Here is a 17782-nt window from a genome sequence, read left to right on the forward strand (position 1 = left end):
GTGTAGTTATCTAAAGCTTAAAATCACATCATCCACCATTCCCTTGTACAATCAGTCAGTTTCCCATTGATGAAAATACACAAGTTTCCATTTTGATAAATCTGCATTTTCTAACAAAAATGTGTTTTATCAAAAAATTCTGGATCAGCTTTTCTGACAACCCTATTTTGGCTCCTGGGGAGGCAGGAGGAGCTGCTGACTAGCCCCTTCTGAGCTTTGTGAGGAGTTGTGAACTGGGCGGGGAGCCTTCTTAAGTTCACAGAGTATGAGTGGGGCATCATGCAAAGGCCCATGAGGGATTGGACTTTCTGATGTATTATTTAAGGCTGTCTGGGGATGGAATTTGGAAGCTGTCTAGGCAATGAAGAGCCTTTTAAGGCCTGTGGGGAAGGAAGCTGTAACTCCTCAAAAGCCCTCCAGAGGGGCTGGGGAACAAGAGGAGGTAAAATGGGAATGAATGAAGGAGCCTTCACTCTCTGGGACTCTCCACAGAGCACAGAGAGAAGCACGAAGCACCCAGAGAGAACAGGAATTAGCACTCCCTATGGCCTGAATCATGCAGGCTGGAGAACAGTGAGAAGTTGTTTCCCCAGACCCCCAGTTGTGCTGACCCACAGGTTGACTATGATTTCCCAGTTAGCTGACACTTTGGTGAACATGATTTGTCCTCGTCTACAGTGACTGTAAATCACGGTCAGCATCATATTAGCTAAACACAATTCTTCACTGTTGTGTTCATCAATGGTAAAGTTTTGTGGTAAAGACAACCCTCAATGGCTAGTTGTGGAAATAAACACCTAGGAAGTTAAAGATTGAAATTTATTTCTCCCAAAGTCTCAAATTATTTCCAAGCAATATATTCTCACAATACTGATAACTGCCTGCAGCTCCAATTTCACCTTCAAGTTGTGGGTGTGTGAACATTCAAAATCAATTCTGAATATATTCCTTTTTGTCTGGCACAATTGCTGATTGTGTATTGGATGGAGTACACTGCTCAAAAGGACTGGTCTGATTGATAAGTTTTAAACTATGGTTTTTGGGAAGATGAGGCTTGTGATTTCTCAAAGAAATGAGCCTGATTCATTACAAACTGGAACTGTTGTTTGTATGCAGGAATGGACGACTCCTAGGGGTTTGTGCCAGTGTAGACAACTGCCGTTTGTTTGTAGGAGGAATCCCAAAAAACAAGAAGAGAGAAGAAATTTTAGCAGAGATGAGGAAAGTCACAGATGGGGTCATTGATGTCATTGTGTATCCCAGTGCAGCAGACAAAACAAAAAACCGTGGCTTTGCTTTTGTGGAATATGAAAGTCATCGAGCAGCAGCAATGGCAAGAAGAAAACTGCTACCAGGTTTGTCTGCAGTGTTGGTCATGCAGCTTCCTTCACTATGGCGCTTCACGAGGTCATTTAGCATTAAAGAAACCAACAGCAAACACTGACATTTTTCAGCTTTCCTATTGTCTGCCCTGGAGAGCTGCTGGAGAGGCAGAAAGCCTAGCTACTGAACTTCTTCACTTCTCCCCAGCTCCAGAGCCAGCGAGGCAAAGAGATGGGATGCTTAGCCTTTACTGCCCTGGAGTGGCACGAGGGACGGGGGCTGAGTCTCCCAGCTGGCTGACTGTCCAGTCCCGGAACTTGGGGGAACACTGGGAGGCAGAGACAGGGAGCTCAGTCTTGGTCGCCCCCCCAGAAAGCTTTGTCAATTGGAAAGAGCCTTCCAAGGGGGCAGTTGGGAAGCCATCATTTTGATCAAGAGACTTTGGGGCAAAATTGAAATTTTCCCATGGAAAGTTTTGATTTTGGGAGAAGGACATTTTCAATCGGAAAAATCATTCCAACAAAAATTTCCCAACCAGTTCTACTCTAATACAAAGCCTAATGTGATCTTTGCCACCATCACATCACATAATACAAAGACACCCAACACATACACATGCATGTACTTTATTATATACATCAAAATCAGCTGCAAAAGACAATACTTTTGCAGTTAATACAGGTCAGATTAACCTCCATTTAGTGGAATTCAGTGGAATAAGCCCTGCTAGGCCATTTTCTTAGTTCAAAGAGATTTGCTAGGCTCAATCTCTGTTGAAATTAGAAATAAATCTCTGATAAACTCCATTTATCATTCTTTGTACTGATGCAGTCTAATATATTTGAGATAGTATAGCTGCTACAGATTTTGCAAGGATATAAAGTTGCATTAAAGAAAAAAACTTGTTTTCTTCCCAGGAGGGTGTGGGAGATGGCAAGATTGCTGAATGTGGGAATATTTATGGGCCCTAATCCAGAAGTTTGGGGACTCCCATTAACTACAGTGGGAATCAATGGTACTCAGAACCTTGCAGGATTTGGCGAATACAGTCTGAGGCACTTATTCAGGAAAGTGGTTATGAACATAGTTAGCTTTAGGAATGTGCTTAAGCATTTTCCTGAACAGGGATGCTTTCCTAACTGGAGCCTAACGAAGAAATCTCTAATGAGGAATTGCATTTATGCCTAGACTTATATTACACAAGGATTATCTTTGAATAAGAATTTACTACATGCTACATTTGAAGACATGAGCAAAGTTTACTATTATTTAGCCATGAGATCTGATTAATTTTTAAGTAGGTTTGTACAGGTATTACCAAGGGGGTAATATGAATACAGTAGAGTTACATAGGTATCTTATAATTGGCCTATAGAACCTCTAATACTTGTGATAATGATCAAGATGGAAAGAAACCAACTTGACTGTCAGTCCCCAAGATAAGTTTACACAACTGGCCTTTAAGAGATCCACTTCCATAATACACACATCATGTGAAAGTCACTATGCATTATTAATCATCAATATTTGATCTTCAAATTGTGTACAATGAAAGTCAGAAAAGAGAACTAGATCTTGGTACCATCACTCTTACAACACATCTAGTGTTACAAAAGTTCCATGTTTATACTGAACTTTACATATGGGCAGAAATGTGGAATAGTGACAAAAGCAAGGAGATGGGGTTAAGAGTTCAAGATTCTCTAAGTAGCTCTGTCTCTCACAGTGTGACTTTGGCCAAGTCCTACTCCTTCAGTTTTCCCTATTTGCCAGATAGGAATAATACTTCACAGAGGTGCTTTGAGGGTCAAATAATTGTAAAATGTTCTTCCGCTTAAGTATGGTGCTAGATAGCCATTTTTGTTTGTTCTATATTTACCTTGGCATGTGAGCATAATTTAAGATCATATGCAGCTGGCCAACTTAATATCACTCAAAGCTTTTTAAATAAATTATACTGTGATATCACCACGTGATGCAGTGGGCAAAGTTTTAAGATATGTTTTGCTTTAAGGTAGATTTAAGCTCTCATTGAAAAGTAAAGCTTCCACTGTTCTGTGGATATATAGAACTCAGGTAGTTGCAGAGCAAGCTACATCATACTATGAGCCTAACCACTGCTTGAGGGACTATTTCTAAGGGTAGTTCAGGGAATGAGGTAGAGGTGGTCAAAAATAGGAACACAATTTTTGAAAAAAACATTGTCTCTTCTCCTCCCTCCATGCAATTTTTTATCAAGTTCTAGTATGAGGGAAGTTCAGCGTCCAAGCTTATTTATGCCTTGAAGAGAGTGCTAGCAAAACCAGCCAGTTATTTCTACCATTTCATGATGATTTGAACATGACCACTGAGAACTGGACCAAAGCCATACATGTTACATAGGCTATCAATTAGCTATCAGATGACTACTTTTAGTCATTAACAGTTCAAGCCAAGTTTAGGCTAGCACTGAAAAGATATAGAGCTAGAGTTGGCCAAATTCACTTCAGATTTATTTAGAACAAAAAGTTTCTTGTTTTGAAAGGAAACATTTTTGTCTTCATAAATGTTCCAAGTTTTTCAACAAAAATAAGTTTTCAAATTCCTTCCCTCCTTATTTTCTTCCCCTTCCTCCCCCCACCCCCGTTCCCAAGGGAAAAGGGGGGAGAGTCCCTAAAATTTGTCTCTATTTTGTCAAATGTAAAAAAAAAATCATAGAAAGACAAGATAAGGGAAGGACTACACTGTTAACCTCCATTGTTAGGCTGGATATAAATGCATCATCTGGAGAAAACTGGTTTACTGAACTCATTCAAATTGCCAATGAAAAAGCACTGACTTTGTCACAACATCTCTGATGTTATTGGGTGAATCCAGGACAAGACTGGGCAGGAAATAAGGTCCTGAGATTTTTGTGGCTGAGCTAAGCTTCAATTACTGTTGGAAGAGGAGAAATTCCCTACAGGATGTGCAGGAATGGAAGGAAAGCTGGGTGAAGCAGTTACTGTTGCCATCTGTAGGAGACAAGAGGTGCCTCTGCACAAGGCTGCTTGCCAGTGCTCATTAGCATCATTTGCATGACCTCAAGACCAGCTCTGTGGCTGCATGCAAAGCTATGCCAACACTCTTGATGAATTTAAAAGCAGTGGATTAATTAACCAAATGTAAATTATTACTATGGACATGAGATGCATGATGCTGCCATAGCACTGATTTTTTAGCCATCTAATTTTTTCCCTTTAGAGTTCCCCAAATCAGTTACAATTTCTCCTTGGGGGGCTCATCCAATACACACCAAGTCAGTGACATTTCTTTCCCCCACATAAGGCCCTTCTTGTAATAATGTATTGCCTTGCATTCCCCTATCTTCGCTATTTCCATTGAAGCACTATGCTACAGGGACCAAACTACTGCACACAAATCAAATTTCTGAGAACATAAGTCTTACTTAAACTTCTTAGAATCACAGTGTTTATCATACTGTAGTCAGTGGAGTCTTTCCAGTCAGCTGCAGAAAGAAACATTTTGAAACCAAGCAGTGGAGGGAAGGAATTTTTGGAAGAGAAGCAGGTTCATTAAGAGATCTCTCTAAGTGGTTCATAGAATGAAAATGTTTGAGGACCGTACCATATTTTCTCTCCATCCTTGTTGGATTCTGCACATCTGCAGTGCTAGAAGAATAAAATCTGGACATCTGACTATCTGTTTCTGGAAACATATGGTATATGTGCCATTGCTTTGAGCATGAAATTTTAGACCTTCTGTATAATCATTCCATTCTACTACTTCTACTACCACAGCATAATGTTATACAAAACATCAATATGCCTAGAAACCAATTGAACAATGGTACTTTCAATTATTTATTATTTTTTGCAGGAAGAATACAGTTATGGGGACATCCTATTGCTGTAGACTGGGCAGAACCAGAAGTTGAAGTTGATGAAGATACAATGTCATCAGTTAAAATCCTGTATGTGCGAAACCTTATGCTATCAACCACCGAAGAGACGATTGAAAAAGAATTCAACAATATTAAACCAGGTAGGAAATGACATAAAGTAGGTTTTTAGCTGTTGCAGGTTTGAGTCCATTAAATTGGTAGATATTGTTCAGTTATAGTAAACTAACAGAAGTTGGTCTGTTTCTCTGAAATATTAAATTGGTGGAACACCAGCATAAAGGATAAAATAGCTGTTTTTTCCCCTGTAAAACCTTCAAGTGTTGAAACAATTTTCACCCAGTTTAAATTCCTAAAACAGCGACTGCTGGCATTAGATCATCCAGTAAGCGGCTTGTTTTCTAATTGACAGGACAACTGACATTTTCAGGGTGGTTTGGCAAGTCAAATAGCTCTGCTGCAGTCCAAAATGGTATATGAAAAGTCCTAAGGATTCTACGTTAGTAAAAATTACTTCTGTTGTGACATGATTTTTGTATATATGCTCTCCAGTAACTTGATTTCTGCAGAAAGGTTATTTTGATTTTTTTAAACATTAGCTTTGTTTCAGGGGTAGGTTTTACCTCCCAGGAGAGCGAGCCTATGTAAGTGGGATAGACTCTTTTCACTATTCTTCTTCTATGAAAAAGGACAATGTTCAAAAGAGAGTGATTCAGTATGGCTGCTTCACTCCTCCCCGCAATGATTGACTGACTTTTGAAAATTCCATACGCTTTCTAAAGGTGGTTTTACATAATGAATATTGACATAAAACTTGCGCACTGAAGAATCACAAAGCACTTGGATTTTTTAAACCCGTATTTAACTTGACCAGGACATGCAGGTGAATGAAGACAGGCACAGGGTGGGATTTAAGTGACAGACCACAAAGTTATTAACACTGGGGAGAGGGCAGTATGCCCCTCCTTCTCCATCTCTCAGTACCAGGCATCTGAGTGGGTTCAGTATGGGATTACAGGCTCCCAACCTATATCCCATAACTCAGGATAGACTCTCCTCAGCTTACGCATAGTACTCAGCTCACTCTTCTGAATCCTCTCACCTTCCCCACCTCCAGAAGTGGGACAGAAGGTACTAAAAAGATACCTCACTCTGTGAAGAATTCAGGCTGCTCTTGTCCCAGAGGCACAAGGTCCATCAGCAAAATCCCAGTAAATTACCTAGAGCTGCTGGCCCTTTTGGCTTTGTAACCGCACTGGACTCTGGTTGCAACTTTCCTGCAAATGACTAATAATTTCTACATTCTACTGCTATTTAAACCAAAATGTGCTTCCATGATGTTCAAGAAAGGCCAAAAACCCTGCAGGCATCTGCCAATTTTGCCCCAAAGGGAAAAATTCCTTCCTGATACCAAAATAGGCAATTGGCCCACAACACTCAAAAAACACTGCTTCTATATTACAATGACAGAGCGGGAGAGTGGGGCCACTAAGGAGCAGCTTTTTGGAGCTAGATACTCCAAAAAACCCCATGCAGTTGTTAAAATAACAAAGGGCTATAGGGGTGAGGGGCCACTCAGATCTCATCTCCCTCTGGGTGGCCAATGGGAGGCAGGGGAAAACCTGCCCCGAGTTCCCAGGCATGTATTCCCCACCCCCTCCAGCTGCCTACCACACTGCAGGTCCATTCATGTTTTCCACCAAGTGAGATGGGTGGGTTGCTCTGGATTTAATTCACTTATGTTCTACATTCCAGAACTCGCATCGAATACAACGCTTGAAAATGTATAAGCTTAATTGCCCATCATAGAAATGAATAACATACAGAAACTTATATAAAAATACAAACCGATATTTATAATTTAATCCATAAATTATCCTAATATTATCCTTTCCACCTATGAGTATTTAGGGTGCAATTTTCAAAAGTGTCTACATGAGTTGAGCATAAGTTCCATTAATTTTCAATGGGAGTTTTGCTCCTAAATCATGTAGAAGCTTTTGAAAATCCAACTCTGTATAAAGAAGTGCATTTTGGAACTCCAAGAAATACAACAATCTCTGCACTACTTTCTTGTGCTCAGCACCAGAAAATCATTCATAATTTAACTCACTTCTATTAACTTTCTCCTTAAAGTTTAAAGCTGTATTACAGAGCATCTTAACTCTTCTGCTTTCTCTTTGCTACATAAATTTCTCTTTTTCACATTAGGCTGCAGCTGAAAGATATATTAGAAATTCCTTTATGAGTCATTCCTGTCTTCTTAATCCCTCAGTATAATACTTTTAGCAAACATGAAGTTGTTAGACAAATCATTTTACTTTCAGCTTCTTCCTCCATTATTAATCCCAATTTGCTCCAGAACACTTAACTTATTAGCACTCCCTAAAAAACACATTTATAGTCACCAAAAGTGTCTATAAAACTCCATCATTTTTTACTTAAACCAAATTTGCTCAAAGGAAATGGATTCCAAACAGTTTATGGAAGTTTTTAAATTGCATTTGCTTTAATGATATGTTTTTGCAGTTTGATCATTTTGAAACTGGAAATTTCTCTGTCTCTCCCTCTTTTTTATTTTACTATTAATAATATTTATTATTATTATTATTGTTTTAGATGGATTAAAATTCTGAAACAACTTGTTTTTGAGATTGTTGTATGTTCTAAGAAACTGGTTATATAGTAGCAAATCTGAGCTTTGGGGAAACGAGCACAGCTCTAGTTATAGTGAAATTATATTCAGAAATGTCAGCAACAGTCTGAAATGATTTTCCCCCTCCTCGAGCCTCTTGCACTGGACATAATGCTGAACTGCAACACCTTGGGACTGAATTGTACATTTGAGCCAGTGATCCTGTACTGGGAAAGCCTTTTGACAGTAACGCAGCATCCAGTAACAATTTGTTCAGTTTAGAGGAGTTAAAATCTAGAGCTGCCACTATGGATCAGATTACCCAAAGAGTCTCTGAAACCCACATTTCCCATTAACTTTAGTGGTAATAGGTTTCACAGTAGCAGCAGTGTTAGTCTGTATCTGCAAAAAGAACAGGAGTACTCGTGGCACCTTAGAGACTAACAAATTTATTAGAGCATAAGCTTTCGTGGGCTACAGCCCACTTCATCGGATGCATAGAATGGAACATATAGTAAGAGGATATATATATACATACAGAGAAGGTGGAAGTTGCCATACAAACTGCAAGAGGCTAGCTAATTAAGATGAGATATTATCAGCAGGAGAAAAAAACTTTTGTAGTCATAATCAAGATGGCCCATTTATACAGTTGACAAGAAGGTGTGAGGATACTTAACATGGGGAAATAGATTCAATATGTGTATTGACCCAGCCACTCCCAGTTTCTATTCAAACCCAAGTTAATGGTATCTAGTTTGCATATTAACTCAAGCTCAGCAATTTCTCATTGGAGTCTGTTTTTGAAGCTTTTCTGTTGCAAAATTGCCACCCTTAAGTCTTTTACTGAGTGGCCAGAGAGGTTGAAGTGTTCTCCTACTGGTTTTTGAATGTTATGATTCCTGATGTCAGATTTGTGTCCATTTATTCTTTTGTGTAGAGACTGTCCAGTTTGGCCAATGTACATGGCAGAGGGGCATTGCTAGCACATGATGGCATATATCACATGGGTAGGTGTGCAGGTGAATGAGCCCCTGATGGTGTGGCTAATGTGATTAGGTCCTATGATGGTGTCACTTGAATAAATATGTGGACAGAGTGGCATCAGGCTTTGTTGCAAGGATAGGTTCCTGGGTTAGTGTTCTTGTTGTGTGGTGTGTGGTTGCTGGTGAGTATTTGCTTCAGGTTGGGGGGCTGTCTGTAAGCAAGGACTGGTCTGTCTCCCAAGATCTGTGAGAGTGAGGGATCATTTTTCAGGATAGGTTGTAAATCTTTGATGATGCACTGGAGAGGTTTTAGTTGAGGGCTGAAGGTGATGGCTAGTGACTTCTGTTATTTTCTTTGTTGGGCCTGTCCTGTAGTAGGTGACTTCTGGGTACTCTTCTGGCTCTGTCAATCTGTTTTTTCACTTCAGCAGGTAGGTATTGTAGTTTTAAGAATGCTTGATAGAGATTTTGTAGGTGTTTGTCTCTGTCTGAGGGATTGGAGCAAATGCGGTTGTATCTTAGAGCTTGGCTGTAGACAATGGATCTTGTGGTATGTCCTGGATGGAAGCTGAAGGCATGTAGGTAAGTATAGTGGTCAGTAGGTTTCCAGTATAGGGTGGTGTTTATGTGACCATCGCTTATTAGCACAGTAGTGTCCAGGAAATGGACTGCTTGTGTGGATTGGTCTAGGCTGAGGTTGATGGTGGGATGGAAATTGTTGAAATTATAGTGGAATTCCTCAGGGGCTTCTTTTCCATGGGTCCAGATGATGAAGATGTCATCAGTGTAGTGCAAGTAGAATAGGGGCATTAGGGGACGAGAGCTGAGGAAGCGTTGTTCTAAGTCAGCCATAAAAAATGTTGGCATATTGTGGGGCCATGTGGGTACCCATAGCAGTGTCACTCATTTGAAGGTATATATTGTCCCCAAATGTGAAATATTTGTGGGTGAGGACAAAGTCACAAAGGTCAGCCACCAGGTTTGCTGTGACATTTTCGGGGATACTGTTCCTGATAGCTTGTAGTCCATCTTTGTGTGGAATGTTGGCATAGAGGGCTTCTACATCCATAGTGGCCAGGATGGTGTTTTCAGGAAGATCACCGATGGATTGTAGTTTCCTCAGGAAGTCAGTGGTGTCTCGAAGATAGCTGGGAGTGCTGGTAGCATAGGGCCTGAGGAGAGAGTCCACATAGCCAGACAATCTTGCTGTTAGGGTGCCAATGCCTGAGATGATGGAGCATCCAGGATTTTCAGGTTTATGAATCTTGGGAAGCAAATAGAATACCCCAGGTCGGGGTTCTAGGCATGTGTCTGCACAGATCTGTTCCTGTGCTTTTTCAGGGAGTTTCTTGAGCAGATGGTGTAGTTTCTTTTGGTAATCTTCAGTGGGATCAGAGGATAATGGCCTGTAGAATGTGGTATTAGAGAGCTGCCTAGCAGCCTCTTGTTCATATTCCAATTTATTCATGGTGACAACAGCACCTCCTTTGTCAGCCTTTTTGATTATGATGTCAGAGTTGTTCCTGAGGCTGTTGATGGCATTGTGTTCAGCACGGCTGAGGTTATGGGGCAGTAAGGCCTGTTGTATTGATTAAAAAATCTGACATTTTCACTGAAAATCTGTAAACTGATGCATATTCAATACACCATCAATTATAAACTCATCTTCTCTGATCCTTGTTCCCCCCACTCCTGCTGTGTGGCTGATGTGTCTGTATATTCATGTGTTCTGCAAAATTGCTTGGCAATCAGGGGGTAGAACAAATATTCAGAAATCAGGACTGCTTTGAGTTCTTCAAGACAGATGACAAACCTGTTTGTTGACTTTATAATGGGTGCTGACACACACATCACATCTCATGTAGCCAGTGGAAACACAGGAAAAGGCTCTGATATAAAGTGAGAAAGAGGCAAATTTTTGTAAAAGGAAACTAGTACTTCTAAACTTGCTGGCTGCGCTGAGGCTGCCTGGATGTAAAAGTCAGGACAAGCTGCAAGAAATAAACAAAACCAAAGTGAATTTGTATCACATATGCCCAGAAGTAATCTGAATCCATCATGCAAGCATATGACACCAAATGACATTTTAAACAAACTGAATGTGAATGTTCTATGGAATCTGACATAATTCAAGAATATATTACATAACCAGCTGACAGTTGCATTCAGCCATCCTGGTGGAGACTACCAGACATAAAAATTCCTCAGAGTTGAAATGCACTCGAATGCACCTCCTCACTGTAATTTTTTTTTTTTAATTTTCATATATCTGGTTCTAGAATACTTAAGAGCTTCACTTAAAAGCTAAGATCATGGTTCTATTGCACTTGGTAAAGGTTATTGCTCTATTTCCATTTACTGCACATGGTTTCCTTCTCAGCCCTGATTTTTACCAAGTCTGATGTAGCTGACTTCATATATCTGAAAATAGGACTGCAAGGGTTGCCTTGACTTGTTAGGTAAAAGAGGGTTACTCTTATTTTAGTGTGTATTAACATCACATATATTTAAGTTTACTTTTTCTGTTCAATTAACTGTACTTTTCTGTAACCATAAATGAAAAACTAAACCAATGTAGTTTTAAAAAGTACTTGGCAATATCAGGTCTCTAGACTACTTAGTTAACTTCGTCTGTTTAAACTTTTAAACTCTGAGAAGTGTAACATTCTGAGTTGGGTAATCAGACCAAATTAAAACAATAGCATGACAGGTTCAGTAATTACTCATTTTGATCATGACCCTACAATTATTTATGCACAAGCTTAGCTTTACACACAAGTAATCTTACTGAGTTCAGTGAGATACTCATATGCACAAGCATCTGCAGATCAGAACTGTGCTTTGTAAAACTGAGAGCTAAAAACACAACCCAGAATGTTAATTTCGAATCTGTATTCCTTTGAAAAGACAGTTGCAGAACTAATATCCCAACATTTTTGTAGGTGCAGTTGAAAGAATAAAGAAAATCAGAGACTATGCATTTGTACACTTTAATAACAGAGACGATGCAATTGAAGCTATGAAAGCCTTAAACGGGAAGGTAATGCTGCACGAGTAGCATTCATAGTATATTGGTGTCATACAACTGTATTTGCTTTTTTGTAATTGTTTGCAATTTATGTGATCAAGTTTCGGCCTTTTGGGTGTTCACAAACTATTCATTTTGACTATTTACTATTTATCTGCATAATGGGAAACTGGTCACCTAAATCATATAGTAGTGTTCTGTTCTGATTCGATGCAAGAAACAGAATAATGAACAAATGACTAATACTGAATAACAGGTCACAAAATCTCATGCTTGCGCTTTTTTTTTGTATTTTTTTTCCTTATGTGTCAACAAAAAAACAAGGCAATGTGCAATAGTAAATGATGACTACAAACATGGTCAAACCAAAACAGCTGTTCAGAATTCAAACAAAGATCTGTCAAAACTGTTGTTGTTCTTCCAGAATTCAGCCAATTTTAATGCCATATACAATTTTTTGGCATTATAATGCAATAACCAGGTCTTAAGAGTTAACTATTTTATTATTTTCATATGTTGCAAATATTGTGTATAATATTATGTAATAGTATTACATACTTATCATGGGGTGTTACTCATCCCTCTTTTGTTCCTGCTTCTACTGAGGAATCACTTCAAATGTGCCAAATTCTTTCCAAACACATAGGAATAGCCCCTGCTCTGAAGAGTGTACAGTTCAAAAAAGTGTGTTAACATAACCCCAACTTAATTAATAGGAGCTACACACATATTAAAAATATATTCCTGTGCTGAGAACATGACAGCAAGAGAGGAAATTCAGGGTCCATGAATTCAACGATATGGGATATTTTATTCACACCCTCCATAGGCTCTGCATTGCAACTGCGTACATGCTTGCTAGGAAAATTAATCCATTTGTCTCTGGTAAAACAAACAGTCATTGATCAGGTATCATACAGCTCAAAAACTCTCTTCACAGAGGCTATTTTTCTTGTAATTGCAGTGCTTTTCAATCTAGAAGCCGAATAAAGCCACCTTGTGCATGTACAAATGTACTCCACATGTTCTGAGATGTACAATCACTATCTTGAACATCTATGTTGGGAAAATAGGTAATGCAGTCACTTTTCCATTGAAGGGTGCTGTACTACAGTACCTCATTGCATCAAGCCCTTTGATACATATTTTGCATCACCTATTGGAATCAACACTGAAGTTGTGGTACTTACAATTAACATCACAATGAAAACCGGATTCCGTTTTCATATGCTTATTATTGTTTTCAGGTTAATATAAATGGTAAGGTTTGGGTTAGGAAAGGGGCAAACAGGTCTTACCTAATTTTGAACCTTCTCAGAAAGTGTAGTTTTAAAATGAGCGGTTGATTGAATCCACACATTACTGTGGGCAGAAGAGGAGTGTCTCTAAGGCTATGTCTAAACTTGGAGCTGGGGTTGTGATTCCCGGCTCTTGTAAGCATACTTGTGCTAGCTCTCATAGAGATAAAAACAGTGGTGTAGCCATGGTAGCACAGGCCAGCATCTTGAGTACACCCCCATGAGGTCCAGGAAGGTTTGTACCTGGGGCAGCTACCCCATGCTGACACTCACCACGCAGCTACGCTACTAGTTTTAGCTCACTAGCTCCTTGAGCGCTAGCTTCCTGGGAGCAGGGAATCACACGCTCTAGCTCCAAGCGTAGATATAGCCCAAGTTCCTCTAACCTCAGAGCAGCTGCAGGCAGAAGACGAGCAGACTGCCATGGTTCACGCATTTTGCAACAGCAGCCAGGGGCCTTTCTTCCCGTGGGAACATAACTTCACTGCAGAAGATTCTCAGACTCTTTCAGCCACCCCACCTAAGTAGCTGTGCTTAACAAAATGCAGAACTTCGCTGGCCTTATACAAAACAGTCATTATGATGTTGGATATTGTACTGCATTTGTGCTTCCCTTGCATTTTTCCATGCATTTCTCCTTGTTTTAAAGGTGCTGGATGGTTCCTCTATTGAAGTGACATTAGCAAAACCAGTAGACAAAGACAGTTACGTTAGACACACCAGAGGTACAGGGGGACGAGGTACCATGCCACAAGGAGAATATACTTACACATTTGGACATGTGTATGATCCCGCCACAGCCTACCTTGGAGCTCCAGTCTTCTATGCACCTCAGGCCTTCACGACTATTCCTAACCTTCATTTCCCTGCCACCAAGGGTGACCTCAGCAGTAGGGGCATTATCCGAACTCCATCCATTAGAGGTAACTCCAGCAGCTATGTCTATGGCAACCCAGAAATCTATCTTTGAAAAAGCTTTGTAGCTAGAGTAGGAGGTAAATTTATGAAATCAAATATCCATGCACCACATTAAAGCTGGTTCCACTAAACAGTTTTAAAAACCTTAGGGCATCCACCAGTTTTAACTAAATGGAGAAATTAGCATAAACCACCTCGGATTATATGAGTTGAAGCATATCCCCATCACTCAGGCACTTCAGAGTCCTTCGGAGAGGACCATAATTTGGGGCTGCTCCTGAGTCTTTAATGATCTGAGGAGTGTCTCATGATCATTGTCCTATGGTTCCTCACTATGGAGGAACTCCAGCCCACCCGTTCTTAGGAGTTCCCATTGCTAGCACTGAAACATTCAATAAATCTTCCTGGAACACACAATCGTCTCCCAAATTTCCTGCTTTTCTCAGCTACTTCCTCTTCTTTACACCTACCACAATCTCCATTCACTGGGGCAGATCTATGCATATAGCCCAGCTTTCTATAATTCTGCATAGCCTCAGATCATGCATCCTTTTAAGAAAGAGACTAAAAGCCTTCATGCACTGCAAAATAGCCACAGTCTTTGGAATCTCTCCTTTAAAAGGGGATGAGAACCTTCAGGCAGGCTAAGCAAACAAAAAATATATATATTCCCTCATCAGCCCAGGAGAAAGCCTAAAGTCTTTTAACAGTCTCTGAATTACTCTTGCTCCAAAGTAAACAGACCAAAAATCCTCCATTTTGTCCCAGGAGGGAAAAAAACAAACAAAACAAGAGTTTTCCACTCACAACAGAACTCCTTGCCCACAGCTGGCTGTTGATTCAATCCCAGAAGCCTAGCAGTTGACTTTTTCCTCCTTTTAGTGGCTCAAGGCTGGATTTCAGGAAAGCTAACTAGTCCCAGGAGCTTCAGTGCTCTGTGTATTGACTCTTACCTCCCCACAACCAGAAAATTTTCTAGCAAGGCCATTACCCTAGTCATCCTGGGGCCCTAAGAAGCATTACAGCATCATTACAGGGAATGACAAATGAACCTCCAAAACAGAGATGAAAACAAGAAAGTGCTTCAGACTGTGCTACAAGAAGTGGCCATAAGCACTAACAGGTTACACTGTCGACATTAAGTATCTTTTCAAGTATGTCGACTACAGAAATCAAAACTGAGGATGGTTTTGTTGCACTATCTTGTTGGTTGGGTTTTAATTTTGAAACAATCAAATGATTGGTATTTCAGTGTGGGATCCTATTATATCTCACGCCACAGATTTGGAAATATAGTTCCAATTTTGCTCTATCACAGTGTAGACAAAACATTAACTATTTAACATGATAAAAGGTCATGCTTCTTAGCAGGGTTTTTGTTTTGTTTTGTGTTTTGTTTCCTGCAACAAAACAAAACAAAAACAACAGTCTATTGGAATGGATAGCATAAGAGATTGGTAAAGTTAAAGTTAATATTTGAAAGACTAGCGAGAATCCTGAATGAAGCCTTCAGTCCGAAACATTCCCAAAACTAAGGTGTGAATGTTACACATGCCCACTTATTTTATAATGGTTTAATTAAATGCTGGGGTGTTCAAAAACCAAGTCTTCTCACTCATGTCTAGTAGTGACTGAAATCATTAACAACTGACAGAAGACTGATGTCCTAAGTGAAATCAGATGGTGTTCTCAACCCATTTCCAGGTAGAAAGATGTCCTAAAGAAAACAGTTCTCAGTCTGAAGTACTCAGTAGAGTTGATGAGGACTGAATTAACTAACCTAATCTCTAACTCCCCTAGAAGTGATCCCTTCAGAGAAAGATTAAGATACATTGGCTGGATGGTATGGTTTGGGAAATTTGCACTGCTTCTGCCCGTACTTTAGCTTTACTGTGCATATATAAATCTAAAACCCATTAAAATTACATTTGGAAAATGTGTCAAAACTGCCAAATCACTCAGTTCACTTTTCCTTAGTATGCTCTCACTTGTTAATCTCCTAAATTCCCAAACAATCCTTCTGAAAGGAACCAGTTGTAATGTGAGAAAACAGTCATTAGTTCAAAGAAGGGGGGGAATCTATGTATTCTAAATTCATTTAAAATCTTAAATTATACCAGTGGGCAGTAATCAATCTAATTTTTAACTATTCCTGTTACTCTTCAACTGTAAATCAGGTTAGAAACATGGCAAAAAATCAAAAGTAATCTGTGCATTAATTCAATGGAAAGTTAAGCCCTATGTTGACTGAACAGAACAGAGAAGATGGGAAAGTCAGTCAGAAACGACTAGGACATTCCTTCTAACTAAAACATCTCAAGGCACTTTAGGAAAACAATTTAAAAGATATGGGGGTACAGATCTGGTTTATATTGATTAAATTATTGATAATCCATAAGAGAAGTGATACCATAGGAATAAGGAAAATCTTAGTTATGTACTGTAATCAATTAGAATTTCCTGATTCACCATATCTTCTCATCTGCAGTGAATTTTCTAAGGAAACTATGCTGCTCATACCTTGCAGCCTGAAATTACAGGCACTAAACATAAATAAACCCCCCAAGAAGTATGATAAAAGCCAGAATGATACAATTGTGTAGGTACTAGCTCTATATTCATGGTATTATTGTATTTTCCTCCAAAGGTAATAAAGAAACTTCCCCTTGTGAGTTCTACTTCGTGGTGAATAGTGTGGTATGAATGTGCAGCAGTTCTCAGTCAGTCAGTGTTCCTACCCATCTTCTTATCAGAAATCAGTGAATGGGGCTAACTTTTCCATTACAGTAAGAATCAGGGTGATTTTCCGGTGATTTGATTCAGTTTAATGCTTCTTACATTCCTAGAAATTTACATGAATGTACCTGTAGGGGCTGCGGGAGTTAGAGGACTAGGAGGACGTGGATACTTGGCTTACACTGGCTTGGGTCGTGGATACCAGGTCAAAGGAGAAAAGAGGGGAGAAGACAAACTCTATGATCTTTTGCCTGGAATGGAGCTTACCCCAATGAACCATATTGCTTTAAAACCACATGGAATTAAACTTGCTCCTCAGGTAGGTACAATAAATTAGGAAAAATTTCTCTGGTCAGATCCATATTAGTCTTCGTTTTAATGCTTTCTGAGCAATACAATAGATTTAGACTCAGTTTGAATGGTTACTTGTTTTGAAAATGCTGATAGTTGATCATAAGTATGTTCACACAGTGATCTGCTCACCTTTGAAAGAGACATTACAGAGAATAACTACTAGTTACCATTGTTAGGCCTAAAGAAGGGTTTTGCTGTTTTAGGGCCTGTTCCAACTATTCTTGAAGACTACACAAGTTGGATTGAAGTTACTTTTACTATCACTTCAGCCCCAGCATATCCTTGGGAGGTGCACTAATAAAGAGATATCTACTCAGAAATTATTACTGATATGTTTTATTTTTAAAAAACACATTTAGTTTAGGAAGCAATGAAAAACACTTATTAAAACAGAAAAACAAAGAATGGGGACATATTAAAAAAAAGTTTCTGCTTTCCACAGCATATCACAATATTAACATTACATAGCTAGAGGCCTCAAACTATAATAATCATTCCAATATGGTAACAGAATAAAAAATTATTAACTTAAACATTCCCTCAGTTCTCACCATGTCAGCTCCCATTGACTTTCATAATTTCAATGAGAGTTACTTGCCAGATCCGAGGGCAGAACTTTATGCA

At 39.4% G+C, this 17782-nt stretch overlaps 1 protein-coding gene across 4 annotated transcripts in view; it reads left to right on the forward strand.

The window, feature by feature from the left end:
- Positions 1–17782, forward strand: part of A1CF (APOBEC1 complementation factor) — a 47823-nt gene that overhangs the window by 17493 nt on the left and 12548 nt on the right. For 3 of the 4 annotated variants that reach the window (XM_073353696.1, XM_073353698.1, XM_073353699.1), the window contains 5 exons: positions 1117–1355; positions 5182–5346; positions 11767–11864; positions 13800–14073; positions 16915–17123. In XM_073353696.1, coding sequence (XP_073209797.1) covers positions 1117–1355; positions 5182–5346; positions 11767–11864; positions 13800–14073; positions 16915–17123 — 985 coding nt within the window. The remainder of the gene's footprint in view (positions 1–1116; positions 1356–5181; positions 5347–11766; positions 11865–13799; positions 14074–16914; positions 17124–17782) is intronic. The other variant, XM_073353697.1, reaches the window with a different exon arrangement.

The sequence above is a fragment of the Lepidochelys kempii genome, chromosome 7, assembly GCF_965140265.1.
Source record: "Lepidochelys kempii isolate rLepKem1 chromosome 7, rLepKem1.hap2, whole genome shotgun sequence".
In the NCBI taxonomy this organism is placed as follows: domain Eukaryota; kingdom Metazoa; phylum Chordata; order Testudines; family Cheloniidae; genus Lepidochelys; species Lepidochelys kempii.